Below are 16,881 nucleotides of genomic sequence, written 5' to 3'. Positions count from 1 at the left end.
GACTTATTCCGATTTGACACTTTCAAATTCTGCTTCTCGAATTCTTAGTATGAGTTCTACATTGTTGCTACAAACGTTGCTCACATTAGCGAGTAATAGACGTTCATTCATTTTAATTGATTTAATTATGGACAATTATAAGTGCATTAGAATATTAGACGCATTGTTTTTTAGTATTATAGCAGCTTTGCTCATGTTCAACTCCAGCCCATACGAGGCTTTTGAAGGATGAAAATAAGAGAAGTAAAAACCACAAAGAAGAAAGTAATTCAATCTTATCCTGCTTTTTTCCCCATGCCATCTTTATTTCTCTTTTTTCCAATTTGTTAAAGAAGTTTATCTCTTTACTTTCTTTGGACCAGCACTTTTTTCAGTTCTATCTGATATGGAGATCAAACATAGACTTCATGTTCTTTCTGATGCCTTTCATCTCTGACCTATGTTAGCTTCTGTCCATTATTGTAGGCTGGTTAATAAAGCTGTTTAAAATTTCATAGAATTCTCAATGATAATTGATTTTGTGCTTCATGTGGTTTGACTGTATATGAAGTGTTATGGCACTCCTGCTGGTATAATAACCTGCCAACATCATCTTTTGATCTATCATTTAGAGATGTAGGAATGAGTATTAATATTAATATTAATGTGCGTAGAAGGCTTGCGTTAACTGAAGGTTGACTGCAGAGGCCACACAGAGCTAAATTGGACTGTGAAGTGGTAGTTCTTGAGCTGAAATGTTCAGGGTTTAAGTCCCCATCCTTACCTGTACTAAAGTCCTGAGGCCACATATTGAATCAGACAATGCCCTGGATAGGATTATCCATATTTGCATTTGGTCTTGTTAAATAGAAAGTAAATCCTCTTTAATCCTTCTGGGAATATATGACTAGGGTTAGGCAGATTTATTGTTATTGACATGCGTCAAGCAAAGAATAACAAATGTTAGATTTTAGCATAAGGTTCTTTGTTCCAGAAACTTGAAATTTGGTCACATTTGATGGTTAATGCAATATCAAAATATTTTAGGAGACATAGAGGTAGGAACAGTGTTAGCTATGAGAAAGAAAATAATAAATAGGTAACATTGTTACATTATCTCTTGTTTTCTTAAAATCTGGCTGCCCTAGTGGTAATTATTTTAGAGTGTACTTGTACTTACGTTTTTACAAACGTTTGAGATTAGATTTAATAGTGATAATTTTATATACATTTCATAATTCACCTACATGGCCTTGGTTGAGTTATAATCAGATGCATTTGTGCAACATATGTTTCTTTGGTTGTATAGTATAACTACATGGCTGATAATGCCAGCATGTGTTCAGAAGGTGTCATTTGTTGCTAAAAAAAAGTATTGTGGCACTTCTTGTTGATTAAGCACATTGTGAACTACCAATAGGAATGCCACCAGGTGCTTTATCATCAAGGAGTGTCACAATAGTTTCTTAATAATTCTGTTTCAAAAGCCAGTTGTACTCTCATTCTGTGAATCAGAAGTTAAGTCAAACCTTTTGAACCGCCAATTTTTTCTGTTAGATGTTTAAGATCAAAAATGTTCTTACGTACTCACTCAGGCACACATTATGCATATCAGAACATGTTTTCACTGGGTTGCATACATATTTTTAAGAATTCAAGTTGAATATTCTACCAATGTTATCTGGGGATTTTAAACCACCCAAGTTTTCTTTCTCTCAAAGTGAAAAGAAAAATCAAATACTTTGAAATATTGAAAACAAAGCACATCCACTTATTTTTCTACAGATTTTACAACAAGGTTATACAGGTATTGTTCTCCCTTAGCTATTAAAATATAGCAGTTGTTTTGTACTTATCTCATACAGTGGAATTGTGATAGCCTAAAATACAAAATATAATTAGTTTACAGACATTTATTAACCTGAGCTATGATACAGTAAAATCCAGCTGTAACATCAGTTCCTGCTGAGTTATCTATTTGAATGTTTTCAGGTAGAGAAGCGGTAATACTTATTGAATCCATATATTATTTTTACATACTAATTAATGCAGATAACTTAATATTTTAAGTCTTGTTTAGTTGTGTAAACCAGTTAGCATCTTCAAAAATGTCACGTTTTTTAAGATTAAAAGTTCAGCACTCGCTGTTCATAAACAAAGTTCTGAATGAGCCACGAGCATGAATTCATTCAATCGATGTTGATGTAAATTTGTTATTATGAAAACAGATTTCCAAAGCTTTCATTCAACCACTAATCCTTACAAACAACGCCCCCAAGCCCCCCTTCCCCACCGCCGTCTCCGATTCCCTCTCCTTTGCTCCTTCCTTCAGTAGCTATAGTTGGAGGACAGCTAATGTTAATTAGGGGCTCCTAATTGAGCATATCCAAATGTTGAATAAAACATGAATCCAGGAGGAGAGGTTCTTCTTTCTTTATTACATTTAGTTAGAAGAGGCCTCTAAAGAAAGTTTATATGCCTTTAATTTATGTTAATGTGAAATTGTATTCGTTTAGGGACACAGTAGAGATCTGCGTTTATCTGCTTCGGGGTGTGTGTGTTTGTGTGTGTGTGCTTGGGGGGGAGGGAAGGTGATTAATTTATATTTGGGGAGAGAGTCTGTTTTAAAGAAATATGGTTTCCTATTCTATGAGTAGTGTTTGTTTTTGATTTTAATTATTAGCTGAAGAGAAGAAAAAGTGTTAATTAAATTGCACCTTTTCAGCAACAAGGCAGTGCAAAGAGCTAACTAAACATGGTTTTGGTGAATGTTAAACACTTTAACAATAACATTCATTCAGGTATGTTTTTCCATATGCACTTCAGTTTTACATTACTAAAAGTTTTAATGAACTTTAAATGAGTAAGGAATCTCCTTCTGTAAAGTAAAACTGCAACATGATATAAGCAGTTTTTTCTTACAACTCTTTAAAACGGGAAATGCAAGAGAACCCACGGAGCTAAAGCCATTAATGTCGACGGAACAAAAATTGAAATATTTCAAACAATTGGAACTCGGTCAAATATGGCTGGATGAGAATCCAGCATTATCTTTATTCACTACAGTGAGCAGGTAGAAGGTAATAAAAAAGAAATGATAAAAATAGGTGAGAAATACTCAGAGCCTTTCATTGGAAGGATAGATTTTTGTATTTTTCTGCTTTTTCTTAATATTATCAGTGATGCCAATAAATCCAGAGGGTGGTGTAACACGTGATATACTTATAAAGGACAGAATCAATGCCTAGTATTATTTACAAACTGTTTGAATATTATTTTCCTTTTTTTTTTATTTGACATCTTATTACTTGCATATGTACATATATGCAATACAGAAACCAAGGAGGGTTATGAGAGGCCACCTGCTGTAAAAAAGAGTGATTTTACATTACAATATTTACTCTGAAGTCAGTTTTTTTTCATATATTTTATAAATATATAATTCATATTTTTCTTTCTCTTTACACTGTCAAAATCTAAAACCACAGTAACCACAGCAAATGTATTATTGTATATATAAGCGTAACTGTTTTTCTTACTTCAATGAGCAATTATTTGTTTTTTTTTATTTTCTGTAAATCTTCTTAGGGTAAACCCCATCTTCTTTCTCATTGCTAGATTGGATTAAGCAATGCAACATGTAAATTTTTTGAGTACCCATCTAAATATAGACTTCTCTGTAAACCTGAATATGCTGTACACCTCTTAAAGATGCATAAAAAAATCTTAAAATGATTTAGTGTGTTATTATAGTAGGATTCCTTTATAATTCATTGATTTAACGAGTTCTGTCACTGTTTGGTTTTGACCTTTTTGACCTTTCTCACTGTCCTCCTTTCTCTGCATAGTGACGAGATAAACTTGGCTCTTCATTTGGTCTCAGTTCCAGTTTAAAATTTTGACCCCATGTTTCAGACAACTAGCCTTTTTGTCTTTAGCAAACTCTAACTTAAGATCAACAAACATCTCACTGACCTTATTGGCATGGCTTTCCCATTCTGAAGAGAAATGGGACTCAGATGAACCTAACTTACGTATCCTCTGTCTACACACGTCACTGTTTGCTTCACATTTGATGCACTCTGTTGACGAGGAGTAAAAGGGTCAACACAAACAGAGAATGCTCAGAGGAACTTCATCCAGACCCCAGGGGACCTTTTGATCTTTTCACTTCACCCTGTGCTGCTGACTTACATTAGGGCAAGTTGTTGCTGAACCGATGCCCGCCAGGGATGCGCTAGCTGGTGTTTTATCGCAGGATATTGAAGGGTAGAATAAAAGGATTACATTATGTCTGTGAGCTCTGTGTGTGTGTGCATGTGTGTGTGTTGCTCTAGTGGAAAATGAGGAAATCCGAACACAAAGTGACGCAAACTCTATGTGTAAAGTGTCAATCTGTCTATAACTCATAAGCAGTGCAGTGTATCTGATGAATTTCTCCTAATTAAACTTTGATTCTATTTTCTGATAACAAATCAAAGAACAAAGAAAAAAGTAATAAAGAGAAGATTCCTGGTTCTGTTCTCCTGCTTCACCCACATCTATTGGAAGATGTTACTACAAAGAAGTGTTTTCTTCCCACCACTCCCTCTTTCATTTATAATCCTGCAACTGCTCTCACTGTGTGTAGGTGTACTGTAATGGAGTTCCAGCACACAAACAGGCTCACTGGGAACCCAGAGGCAGTTGCACTTCAGACCCAAACAGGCTGGTTTCTAAAAAATGGCTTTAATAGCATTACGCTTCTCCCTTTCAGGTGCATTTCCATCCTCTTCCATGCACACGGAAATACTGTACACACTCTCAAAGTATCACAACAGATCACAGCAAATACTTGTGCTAAACAAAATGACCCAGGTGAAAAAAATGTTTGACTCCAGCTAAACAGGGTAGTGAGGTAATGCATGAGTCACAGAAGAAAGATTTATTTTCCTCTTGCTGTTTTCTTGGTCAATAATCCATATGATACCTCATTACTACATCACCACCTTATTGACCCTCACTAAAACTTTAACTTATAACCCAGGAGGTGAAGTTAATAACGTCGCCAGTATCTTCACCACATTTTCATAAGATTCACATGAGCACAGCTGCACAAGATCCCGCTGTCAGTCTTTTACTAGTTTTTTTTGTGACTGACCCAAACGTCTGTGTAATCAGAGTTCAGTTTTAAGTGTATTTCAATTACGAACAAGGGCTTATAAATTTCAGTTGCAAAATGGGGCAGCTGATGCTTCTCCAACAGAAGCACAACCAGAGAGCTTCCAGATGTGTGTGTGTGTGTGTGTGTGTGTATATATATATATATATATATATATATATATATATACACACCTATTTATGTGTATAAAGGTAGGAGAAACTGGCATTAAGTTTGGAGAGGTGTACCTGTTGCAAAAATAAGAACTGGGATTTTAACAATTAAAATTTTAACAAGTTATGAACTTTTGACACTTTTTAACTTGTGGCGTGTCACTAAAAACTCAATGGAAAGGTGTATCTGTATTGACTTTCTTTGATGCAGACCTCCATGATTTCTTACTTTTGGAGTGACGAGAAGGGAAAACCATGGAGAAAAAGCTGCAATCAGGATTAAACCCCAATCTTCTAGCCACAAACTTGCAATCATTTCAATGCATTAACAATGTGAAATAGAATTCACAAATTCAGATGTTTTTAAGTTAACATGCATTGCAGTTAATGGTAGCTGAAAATATGAGGTGTAAACTTAACATTTTAAAATAATAGCATTGAATTAGACTTATGTAAAAATACAAACAGTTCTTAAAGCTTGGCACTCTTTCACTACATTAAATGAAATGCTCTGCTTCCCCCCCAAAGCTTTTTTCTGGGGTAAATTGTTACCTTGGTGATTTAGTTTTACCCTGTCAAATATTATGAATGCAAACTGTAGGAGGGTAATAAAGGCCCTCACAAAACCACCATGGTTGCTGAGGTTTTCTGTTTAGGAAATATAGCTTCATTCTTTTTATTCTCGACCCAACTGAAAAACTAACTTCCTTCCTGTGGCTAATTTATTTATCAGTTAGCCAGCATTTAGTTTAGTTTTTTTTTTATTTATTTTTTTCTAATTTTCAGATTTCATTAAGAAGTCTTCTACTAAACATAAAACCTCTTCTGTCCTGCTCCTTTTTCCATCAATTATTAAATATTACAATGTTTAATATTTACTGTACTTTTGTTTATTTAGCTACAACATGAATGGCTCTGTTTGAGATTAAGTCTGTCTTCAATTATTTGTGTTGCTCCTAAACCTGTTCCTTGAGAATAACAACAAAGGAAGGAAAAGTTGCTTCAAACATATTCAAAACCACCAGGCTGAATCCAAACCATCCCACATAAAAGGACATATCAGAATAATTGTCGTAATAGATTAAAACACTCTCATATTATTTTCCCCTTTTTTTTATAATTCATGGTTAATTCATATCACAAAGTTCTTGGACTGAATATTATAGAAGGGAATGCCACATGCAAACAGGTTGTTCAGCTGCATGTGTTTATCATGGAGTGTAAATACTGATAATGACCCAAGACATTCTATCTATTCTATCTACATCAAAACAAACGAGTGACTAAATCTTTAGAACTTTGACATTTTTTGAAAAATGGTACCCACAAACACTCATTATGTTCCACCTACTTATATATATTTTACAAGGACATTCATCACAACCCACCTGCACACACAATCATTGCACTGGGATAGCTAGTTTCATATTCAGGCCTAAACTGCTGTCACATGGCTTTGTGATTGAGCTGTCGAAACATGCATGTGCACAAATCCCACAGTGCCCTCTTGTCATGGATGTGGTTAAAAAGTGACATTCCCTCAGGTTCACCAGTCAGGTAGCAGAAAAGAGTTTCAATCGCTCAGTGAATTCGGTTCTGTTTTTCTCTTCATAAGCTGCCGTTTCTCTTGGATTCTCCAGGCTCCGCTGCCACACTACATCAAGGCATTTTCTTTCGTGGCTTTTTACTCTAAATTTGATATACACGTAGCAAAGTCAGTGTAACCAGTATAGGTGAACAAAGGCTCTCCATTTAAAATTTTGTTGTGGAATTGATGGTAGAAGGAATATTTTTTGTGAGATAGTGTCTTTTATTGCTGTGCAAAGTTCCTGTGACCTTAAATCAGCCAAAAACAAGTTAGATATGCTTTGTGTATTTCAAAAACTAGTTGTACTTACAGTAATATATGTACAGTTCCTGTGAAATGCTTAAATCTATGCATCATAGGCATTAATTTTCTATTGTTTTGTGCTTTTTTTAACCCAGTTAAATTGCAGCAACAATCAATTAAACTGGATTTAATAACGAGAATTAGCGGTACAAGGATAAAACTTTTTGTGGATTTTCTCTGACTTGCACTTAATCAAAATTTTACATGCAGACTTGAATATATTCAGAAGCTACCAAAGAGATTTGGAAAAATGCCTTCAACAAGCTTACGGCGTAATCCTGGCTGGATATTTGATCAGTCTTATTCAGTAATTTGTTTGTTTGGCAAAACCATGGCTACCGAGATTAATATCTTTAGAAAGACAATTACAAAAGCTTAATGCTTCCCTGCTTTATTAAATCCAAAATTCATTTTGATGTGCATTTGAACCCTTCTTTCTGGTTGCAGCTCCCAGTTGTTTCTATCCTCGTATGAAAATACAATGAATAAAATATTCAGGAGCCACTGAGTTTCAAACCTGCTATGAACTGGAAACTGGTTGAACACCGGTGTCATTGTCCACAGAGAAGTGGGTTTTACATTGGTATGTCCACGTTCAGCATATGGACATGGACAATTTTTTTATGACTAGATGTGATAAAAGACAGCATTGATGAGCAATTTTGAGGAATCCAGATGAACTTTTCATTTCTGCAAATAAAACTGCAGCAACGTTCAAGCTTGGAGGTGACCGCATCATGCCTGGGTCTGTTTTTCTAACATTGTAACTGAGGCTTTACACAAGTCTAATGGGAGACTACCTAGAAATTATTCAACTTCAACTTTAATCAACGGATATATAATTATCGAAAACATAGGAGTTTAGTGTGCCAACATAGGAATGAACCTAAAACAAACAAATCTGGTTTTAGAATCGGAAAAGCAGACTGACATCAGGATTCTAAAAAGTCCCAAACTGTATCATGAAAAATGATGGGCTATGTTTGAATACCAGACCTGTGGTAGTAAACCAGTCAGTTAAATTGTGGCCTGTTAATTTAGCCAAGAGTAGTGGTTATATAACACATCCAATCAGAACTATGCCAGAAGCGTGTCAATTGCTGCAACAACATAACGCTGAAGATGAACATTTATCCAGATGGCTTTGGGAGTTGATGTATGTCTTCTGTAGAGGAAATCCACAGTTAAGTCGAAACTTTTGTATTCAGTTCATAGATTTAAAATTTGTAGAAGTTGTTTCATGTTAATGATTTTAAGTAGATGCCTCAACAAAACAAAATCTTTCAAATTTTCTGTAAAAAACAAATTGAGGAATTAGTTGGATTTTCATCAAATTCGATAATTAATTACTTTCGGTGAAAGTAATTAAAGTAATTAAATTAGCAGAGAGGGTATTACAATCTTCGATTGCCTGAAAAATACGAGTAGAAATTTCTTGTTGCTGTGTAACTTCAACATCTTAGCACTGTTCTCCTATCTCTTCTTTTATTTCCATTTTTTTATTTCATCTTCAAACCAAAGCATGCGCTTCCCAACATGTGTCAGCATTGTTCTTTTTAAATCCCATCTGCCCAAGCAGCTGGAAAGTGATTTTTTTTTTAATCATTTTTCTTTCTAGTTGTCAGTAAGTAGGTGTATTTGAAATGCCATCTTGTCTAGATATTTATTTATTTTTTTCCATTTGGGATACAGAAACATTTTTATGTTACGTTACGTTGAAGATCTGCAGAACGGAAGCCCCCCTGTCTGGTGGTTTACGTGTGTGTGTTTGTTTCTGCCTCCCTTCTGCACTGATGCCTCCAATATCTAATGCTGCTAAAACACAGATAAACACATGGTGAGAGCTCTGGAGAGTGGCTGCGTGTCAGGTTGACTAAATACACATATATAAAGAGGTGTAAACTTTGTTGCATCGGCATTATAATCAATTTCTGTCTCTTCTTTCCTAACATCCGCTTTCTTTTTCACCCCAACTCCTCTGAGTTTTGACCTGAGGTAATTGGCTGGTTAACATTTCTAAGCTTGGCCAACACGCAGCCATCTTTCTGCTGATGATTCAGGAAAGCAAACGCCTCTGGCGCTCTTGATCCTCCGGCTATTTTAATGATTTCATGGACACTGAGTAATGGTGACTGATATTTTTAAAATGCTGCAGTTCATAAATGTGCAGGTTTTCACTGTGTTAAAATATCCCTTAGGGGCATTTTCACAATTTGTTCAGTACTTTTTTATTTGTAAAAATTGTCATGTTTTGATTTTATTGTCTCTAATCAACACAACTTAAAGCAATATTCCCATGTAACTACACAGCAACATAATAGATGATATTGTAGAACTCTGTCAGAGACCTTTTGATTTTAATAACTGGGTTTCCTTGGGTAAATAATGCTACAAGATGCATGAGCCGTACTCTTCTGGATCGATGTTTGGCCTCAGGGGTTCAGCTTAAAATCAGGTCTTAAATAACCTGGTTTTCACTTGCATGTGTTTATTATTCAGTGAACTCAGACTGTAAACATCCAGAGTTGAAGCTAGATTGTTATTTGTCTAATTTTCTCTCCTTTACATCTCCTCTCCTTTATCATGTTGTTAATGTCAGTACAAATCAATTGTAAAAAAAAATAAAAAAATAAACATCTTAAATGATCCCACAAAACACAATTAAAGGACACTGGAGATTAAATTGAAAGTTTATGTTGTCACATAAAGCAGCTTTTTACCTCCTCTTGTTTCTTTTATCCGCCTTTCATGGCCCCCATTTTCTCGGCCTTGGTTGAAGGTAAATACAGGATGTGTGTGAGATCATTCAGAAAAGTGGTTTGGTGCTTGGACAATGATTTGTGCACCTTAACAAAAACATATAACAAAAAAGCATGGGGGCATTGCTTGGTATGGAGTGATGCAAAGCGAGGTTTGAATTCCCAACTTGAGCTCTTTGATGGATTTCCTTTCCCTGCTCTTTCTGCTTGTTTCCTGTCTAATTACTGTCAATTAAGTCCACTGGTGCCACAAAATCACCTTATAGTTTGAAATAGACTGCAGTTAGTGCTGCTCCTTGGCATTAAACACTGGATTTTATACACTTCTATTTCTGCCAGGACACCTGGAGAACTTTGGTTTGTAGATGTGTGAGTATGCCACTAAGCCCATGCATGCTCACATGTACATGACGTGTTAGACCACGATCTGATTGGATTCTTCGCTGCAGAAACATTAAAACCACAGAGTTGTAGTGAAAAGTATATTTGTGAAATTGCTTCACATTACCTTAGTAGAGACCATATTTGTGTTTCTACACACACACATCCAATAAATTATCAATGGATTTATACATAAGAGTTTGCCGTTTCCTTGTTTGTACTGGACAAGAATTTGAGTAATTGTCCTTCAGGAGGTAAATGAGCGGTGCCCTATCACATTATCCCATCTATTAGCTATCCATTGGTGTGTCTGGAAGAGGATGGATAGGAAGCTGTAACCCCAAGTTAAGCCAAAGCACCTATGGCAAAAGGTTAAGGTCTAGATGTAATCAGGTACAGATTAATGCAACCTATTTACAATTGCATTTACTTAAATGATCTAGTGGATCTGCATAGCTGTGAGTCATATGACTAAGCTTTTAATAATTGTTATTCTCAGAAATTTTAGACATGCGAAAAGCAACTCTGCAACTACTAATATAAACAGATATTTTAAATGCATATGCTTTAATTTTGTTTTTTATTGGTTAGACATTTTGCTGACCACGCTCTGTGTTTGGAATGCATTTCTTTTCCCTTATAATGGTCTGCACTACCTGTCTTGCTTGTATCAAATCAGCTTTCTGATCTGTGGATTAGGTCTCTTGTGATAGGAGTCACAAGAGGATGATAAATCTACCACCAGTAAGATTTCTGGGTACCTGCAGGCAAAACTGATTTATTCACCCAAGACAAGACTAAAGGATTTAAGTAACACTGTGTTATTGACATTTCCCGTTGCTCTTTGTCTCTGCAGTAGAAAAATGCCAGATGAAAGAATGTTGCACACTACAGAAGTTTCTGCTCTTGAGGTTTAAAACTAGGCTATGAGAATTTATTTTTTTTATCACTTATCCCTCCAGATGCTACAAACAAATGTTAGTCAAGAAATTATTTCAATAGCATTTTTCATGTTTCATCTTTGGATTGAAGATGGTTGAAAGTTTTATTTGTTTTGTTTTGTTTTTTGTTTTACGTATTTTTTAAAATAACTTTACAACGTTGTGATCTGGTTTCTTTAATACAATACAATAATTTAATTTTATATTTCTATTGTGTTGAAAAATGTGTAATATTAACTGTTGGGTAAATTGTATTATTAGTATTATCAAATATTTGTTGTATTATGTAGCCTTGTAGTTACATTTAGATAATGTTTCTGTGTGTTCATTAATTCTGATTTCTTCCTAATCCCTCCTTGGAAGAGGGAGGTGACAGATATTCATAGCAGGCCTCCCTGAGAGATGGAGGTGTTAGTTGTTCCAAGCTGAGTTTTACAACCCTGGAGGAAACTCTGCTTTGTTCTTTGTGATACAAAGCCGTTGCTTTGAAGCTATACAACGTGTCCCATTCGACGCCGTGCTTGGAGCAAGAAGGATTTAGATTGTAGATACCATGTGTTTAGTTTAGTGATTGTCTTGTAGCACTGCAACTAAAATGCTTTGACCCCACCCCCTAGAGTTGCAGCGCCCCGTGTGGCACGGTTCCTAAAATCAATAAAACAGAGGAGCGGGAGATGTGTTTTTAGAGCGGTTGGAGATTTGTAACTGAAAGCACATCTCTGTCCGTTCTCCTCGCGAGAAACAAAGAATCTAACTCTCTTGTCTTTCCTGTGTTTGTTAAAATTGTCTCTAATAGGTATTTAGACCTGACATTAACAGTTGTTTCAAAGAATGTTAGTATATTGTTCACAATATATCAGTCTGAATTCTGAAAGAAACTGTCTCTTTCTGTTTGTGTCTCATGTCTCAAACATGGATACAACAGTGTGTGAAGCCTCAAGGACTTACCTTCATAAGATTCATAAGATATTAGAAATATTTTGCTGGACAAAGTAATGCTTGACAGCAACTAGATGGTGCTTCATGAGTCCCTTTGGTGAGAAATACTTTTCCATAAGATCTCATTACACCACTAAGAAAACAGATCTTTTCTTGGACTTCACGTGAATCTTTGAACATTGGAAACGCTTACCTCTTTGCTTGCTAGCTTGCTAGGTCATCCAATCTAATTGGCTTCAAGGTTCTAACTTATCTGTCAGCATAGGATTTGAATTCATGTAATTTATTTTTAAGTGTTCGTTGTTTTACAAATTATGCATCATATAAATCACCTGATTCCTATTGGGATCAAAGATTAGCAAGATTCTATTCAGCTCATTTATAAGCTGTGTCTGAATTCAGGGTCTGCATCCTTCGAAGGACAGATTTGTAGGCCGAATACGTCATACTGTGGCGACAAGGCCTGTCCGAATTCAAAGACTCCTTCAAATGTGGCCTTCTTTTCCCCAGATTTGAAGGATGGGTCCGGTGTATCCTTCACGGCCCACCATATCCCATAATTCATTGCGGGTCCCAACCGGGCGTTCAGGCAGAGCGTCAATGATGGAGCGACAAATTATTCTGCTATATTAAACTTTAAATGACACAGCGTGATTTGGTACATTTTTAGGCGAGAATGTAAGTCTTAAATACCTGTTTGGTTCATCAGTACGTCACCTAATTGCATATTGCTCTGAGATTTTCGGACATGTCTGCTCCCGCTGTTTTAACAGCCAGTTCCCCTCGCCAGCTGTCAGCTGGCTGGGTGCTTCAGGTTTGGTGTACGCCTAACTCCTGGTACATTGTTATAAAAACTCCCGCTAGCTTTCCCCATTGAGTGGAAGTTAAACACTGATATTATTCAGACAGGTAATATCTTGATGTAAAATGTTTGGTTTACAAAAGTATTTCAAAGCAGAGCAAATCGGTTTGATTGATTAAAGTTAAGCCTTCAAACATAATAGGTTTATTTAACTGTAATGTCCTATCTGAGATCTGGAGAGTATTATATTTGTAAATGAATAATTTGCTTATATGTATTCCTTGTAGAAATGTGCAATACACGTTTGCACATTTTAGAATCAAACTAAGAGATTTCCTTTTTTACTATAGAACATCCTTTACTATAAAAGGTGAAGAATAATACAGAAATCAGTAATACGTGACTGAAAAACAAATTTCGGCTCCATTGTTTTTGGTTTTTTTCTTCGCCGCTTTCTGCTTCACGCGGTCACGGTTGCTAGGCAACATGAGTTACGCAGAGGTGGGGGTGGGGACAGTTGGTGAAAGCTAGACCTGTCCTAATTCACAGCTTTTCTCTTCAGGTTGACGTTTATTCGTGGTCTGTGAAGGACCCATCCTACGTAGACGTGTCCTTCGAAGGATGCAGACCTTGAATTCGGACACAGCTATATAGTGCAAATTCACAACACGTCATCTCAAGGCACTTGACAAAAAAGAGGTTAATATGATACAATCATACATATTTTCCAACTGATTCTCATCACACACTATAGTAAAGTTCTGTTAGTTATTCAAAGTGGTAAAAGAAAATTACAAACATTAAACATTTTTTAAGACTATGCATATTTTGTTTTTATGCATTTCAGATTTTCTTATATCAGTTTGACAATTATTAACCAAACTACCTCCATCTTACTTTTACTCTTTGAAAATTTCAGCTTGCATTGAACTATTACAATTTTTTTAACTGTCATAAATGTCTTGGATTGTTCCTACAATCAGAAAGACTGTAAAAACAATCTTGCTGATTGTTTCTACAGTGAACATGATGCATTTCAGAACAGATTTTAGTCTCTTGTTGTTCAGCACCCCAGTGGGAACAATGCTGTCGAGCTTCTTGTCCATGCTTCACTGTTTTATAGCCAACACTTCAACAGTCTGCTGTTAATGAAAAACTCTTTGAAGCAGAAAAATAAAGGATTTAACCCAAGTAATGGTAAACCGTCACTAGCTGGGATATGTTTATATTTTTTATACACAAAATATCTTTTGATATTTGAGGATTTTCTTTGCAGAAACTCCTTAGACAAGCTCACTCATCTAAATTACATAATTATTAAATTACTTTGATTTGAGTGGGGGGTAATTAGCATGCTAGCTCTACTCACTACCAAGGAACAGAATTGCCTGTTATCATTATGAGTTCCACAGTATGGGCAGATAAAGGATGGATATTGTAAAGTAGCTGCTCTTAAAACACTTTTTGTTTAACCTGTTTGAGCCTAGAAAATGTCACTGGTTTCATGTGGCAAATGGGGAAAAGAAGTTTTTTCCTGTAAAAGTGAAACACAGACACCTTCTTAAATTGAGCATAAAAAAGACAAGGATGAATATGAATTCTCCACCGGTATTTCTGTGCAAAGATGCCAAAACGCTACTGGAGAAGGTCATGTACTAAAGCCAGCACCTGCTGCTGTGTCCTAGATTAGATGTATTCTCATTTTTTTCACACTAGATTTTTTTTCAATTTGTTTGCTCTTTGCCTTTTGATGACAGTATGTTTTCACTATATTGTTTGGCAAGTAATGGAGAAAGAGAGAACTTTATAGTTTTTGGAACAAATGTTTTGAGAGTCATACCAGGTGTTCTTTTAGTGTGTCATTGTTTTATTTTTATGGTTATTCAGTTGCTGAGTTGTTCATTCCTTACTGAAATCTCCTTTCATTCTTTTTTTTTTCACATAAGCCATTTTGTTCTATCAGACTTCAGGTGAATAAGCTAAATGTTTTTGCTTTCAACTGAATTCTTCCTTTTACACATATAAAACTCAAAAGTTCAAAAGCTAAAAAGAAACCCCTCCAATTGTACTCTGCTCATTAAAGATGCATGCTTTTATCCAGTCTGGAGAGAAGACATGGTGCTGCATCCATAGCATTCCTGTGAATAAATGCAATCAAATTTCAACATCTGTGTCCTTAATCACATTGTCTCTGATACGTTTCCACGTACATTAAAGCACATTAGTGCTAAGCATTTCAATTTTACACACAAACACCACCCGATTGGGACACATGGTGCTGTTGCTGTTAGTCTAATGGTTCTGTGTGGAGGAAGGACAGGGAAGAAGTGATTTTGCATAGGTATGGTATGGTCTATAAGTACGTTTATAAAGGATGAACTTATGCTACATTTTCAGGAGAAATATAGTACAATCACATGAATACTAAGTGTTCTCATCAGAAAATACTTATGTGATAAGTTGTGATATTCTAATTGTCTGAGTATAATTGTCACCTGTAATGTTGTGGCTGATTGGTGTTTATGCATTAATTAAAAAGAAGTTACTTCATTATATTAAAGAGAATCTTATTAACCCTTTTCGTCTCCCTGTCCCATCCTTTGTTCAGATGAAAATGCCTGCCCCTCCAAAGATTTCCATTGCCGTAACGGAAAGTGCGTGGCACCCATCTTTGTCTGCGACGGTGACGACGACTGTGGGGACGCCAGCGACGAGGACAAATGCTCTTCCCCCACCTGTGGCCAGCACGAGTTCCGTTGCAATGACTCTGAATGCATCCCCGCCCTGTGGAGCTGCGATGGCGACCCAGACTGCAAAGACAAGTCGGACGAGTCCATGGAGCGCTGCAGCCGCAGGACGGAGCCCCAGAAACCCGGCTGTCCGGGCGAGTTCCAGTGCGGCAGTGGAGAGTGCGTTCACATGCACTGGAAGTGTGACGGTGATGCAGACTGCAAAGATAAATCAGATGAAGCAAACTGTCGTAAGTCAGCTGTGGCTGTATCAGTGTTTGTGTAGTTGGGAGTGATGAGTGGGTTGACAAATGAGTGCTGAACACAGCCGGATGATAAAAGGATGCTGATGTTGTCATTATAATTGCTATCAAACAATCTCTCACAGACCAAATTTATTCTGCTAACAATTGTCTGTGTTGCCACAGGGTGATATAGTATTCCCCCAGGCACATCAGCAGACTGCGCTGTCTGAGTGATTAGAAAAACTAATAAAATAGTCCATCCACTAATGGCTGACTTTATTAAAACAAAGATCATGAAGTTTATTTTAAAATTCTCCCTACATTATTGCTGTATTTTCAGGAATAGTTTTTTTATGTTTTATTTTAATCAGGGTACATCTTTAAGCATCTGAACTAACAATTACATAGGTCTTCATGCTAGTTCTAATTACAGATTATGCTATCCTAATGCTGTGTTTTGGTTAATTGATGTAATTTATCTGTTCTATGCAAAGCCTCCCTTTGAAGGTTGAGCTCATTGTTGTATGGATGTGATATCAGTAGAAATGCATAACCTGCTGTATAATTGTTCATATGTGTCGCTTTCCTCCACTGGATGGCTACACACGAAAGGCTCACCTGCAATTTATTTTGAACAAAGACTTTGTGACAAATGTGCCACCAAACGACTGAAGGAAGATCACCGCTAACTGTATCACCACGATCCCTGGGTGTGTTGCTATGCAACCATGTGATCTTCACAAGCTGAAGAAGAGCGCCATGTTTGACTTTATGTGTTTTCTGAGTGTGTGCGCGCGTGTGTGAGTGGGAAGTGAGGGTCCTTCATCCAGCGAGACCCCCATCTGGTCTCCTCTTCACACTCCCACACACCACTCAGTGAGATCACAGCAGCTTCGCATGTA

General features: G+C 36.4%; 1 protein-coding gene across 4 annotated transcripts in view; it reads left to right on the top strand.

The window, feature by feature from the left end:
* lrp8 (low density lipoprotein receptor-related protein 8, apolipoprotein e receptor) overlaps nt 1-16,881 on the top strand; it is a 161,074-nt gene that overhangs the window by 92,536 nt on the left and 51,657 nt on the right. For all 4 annotated transcript variants that reach the window (XM_028027770.1, XM_028027769.1, XM_028027768.1 and 1 more), the window contains exon 5: nt 15,614-15,985. In XM_028027770.1, the coding sequence (XP_027883571.1) occupies nt 15,614-15,985 (372 nt within the window). The remainder of the gene's footprint in view (nt 1-15,613; nt 15,986-16,881) is intronic.

Source organism: Xiphophorus couchianus, chromosome 9, assembly GCF_001444195.1.
Source record: "Xiphophorus couchianus chromosome 9, X_couchianus-1.0, whole genome shotgun sequence".
NCBI classification, from domain to species: Eukaryota; Metazoa; Chordata; class Actinopteri; order Cyprinodontiformes; family Poeciliidae; genus Xiphophorus; species Xiphophorus couchianus.
Note: the sequence above shows the minus strand (reverse complement) of the source record. Positions and strands in the feature narration are given on the sequence as shown.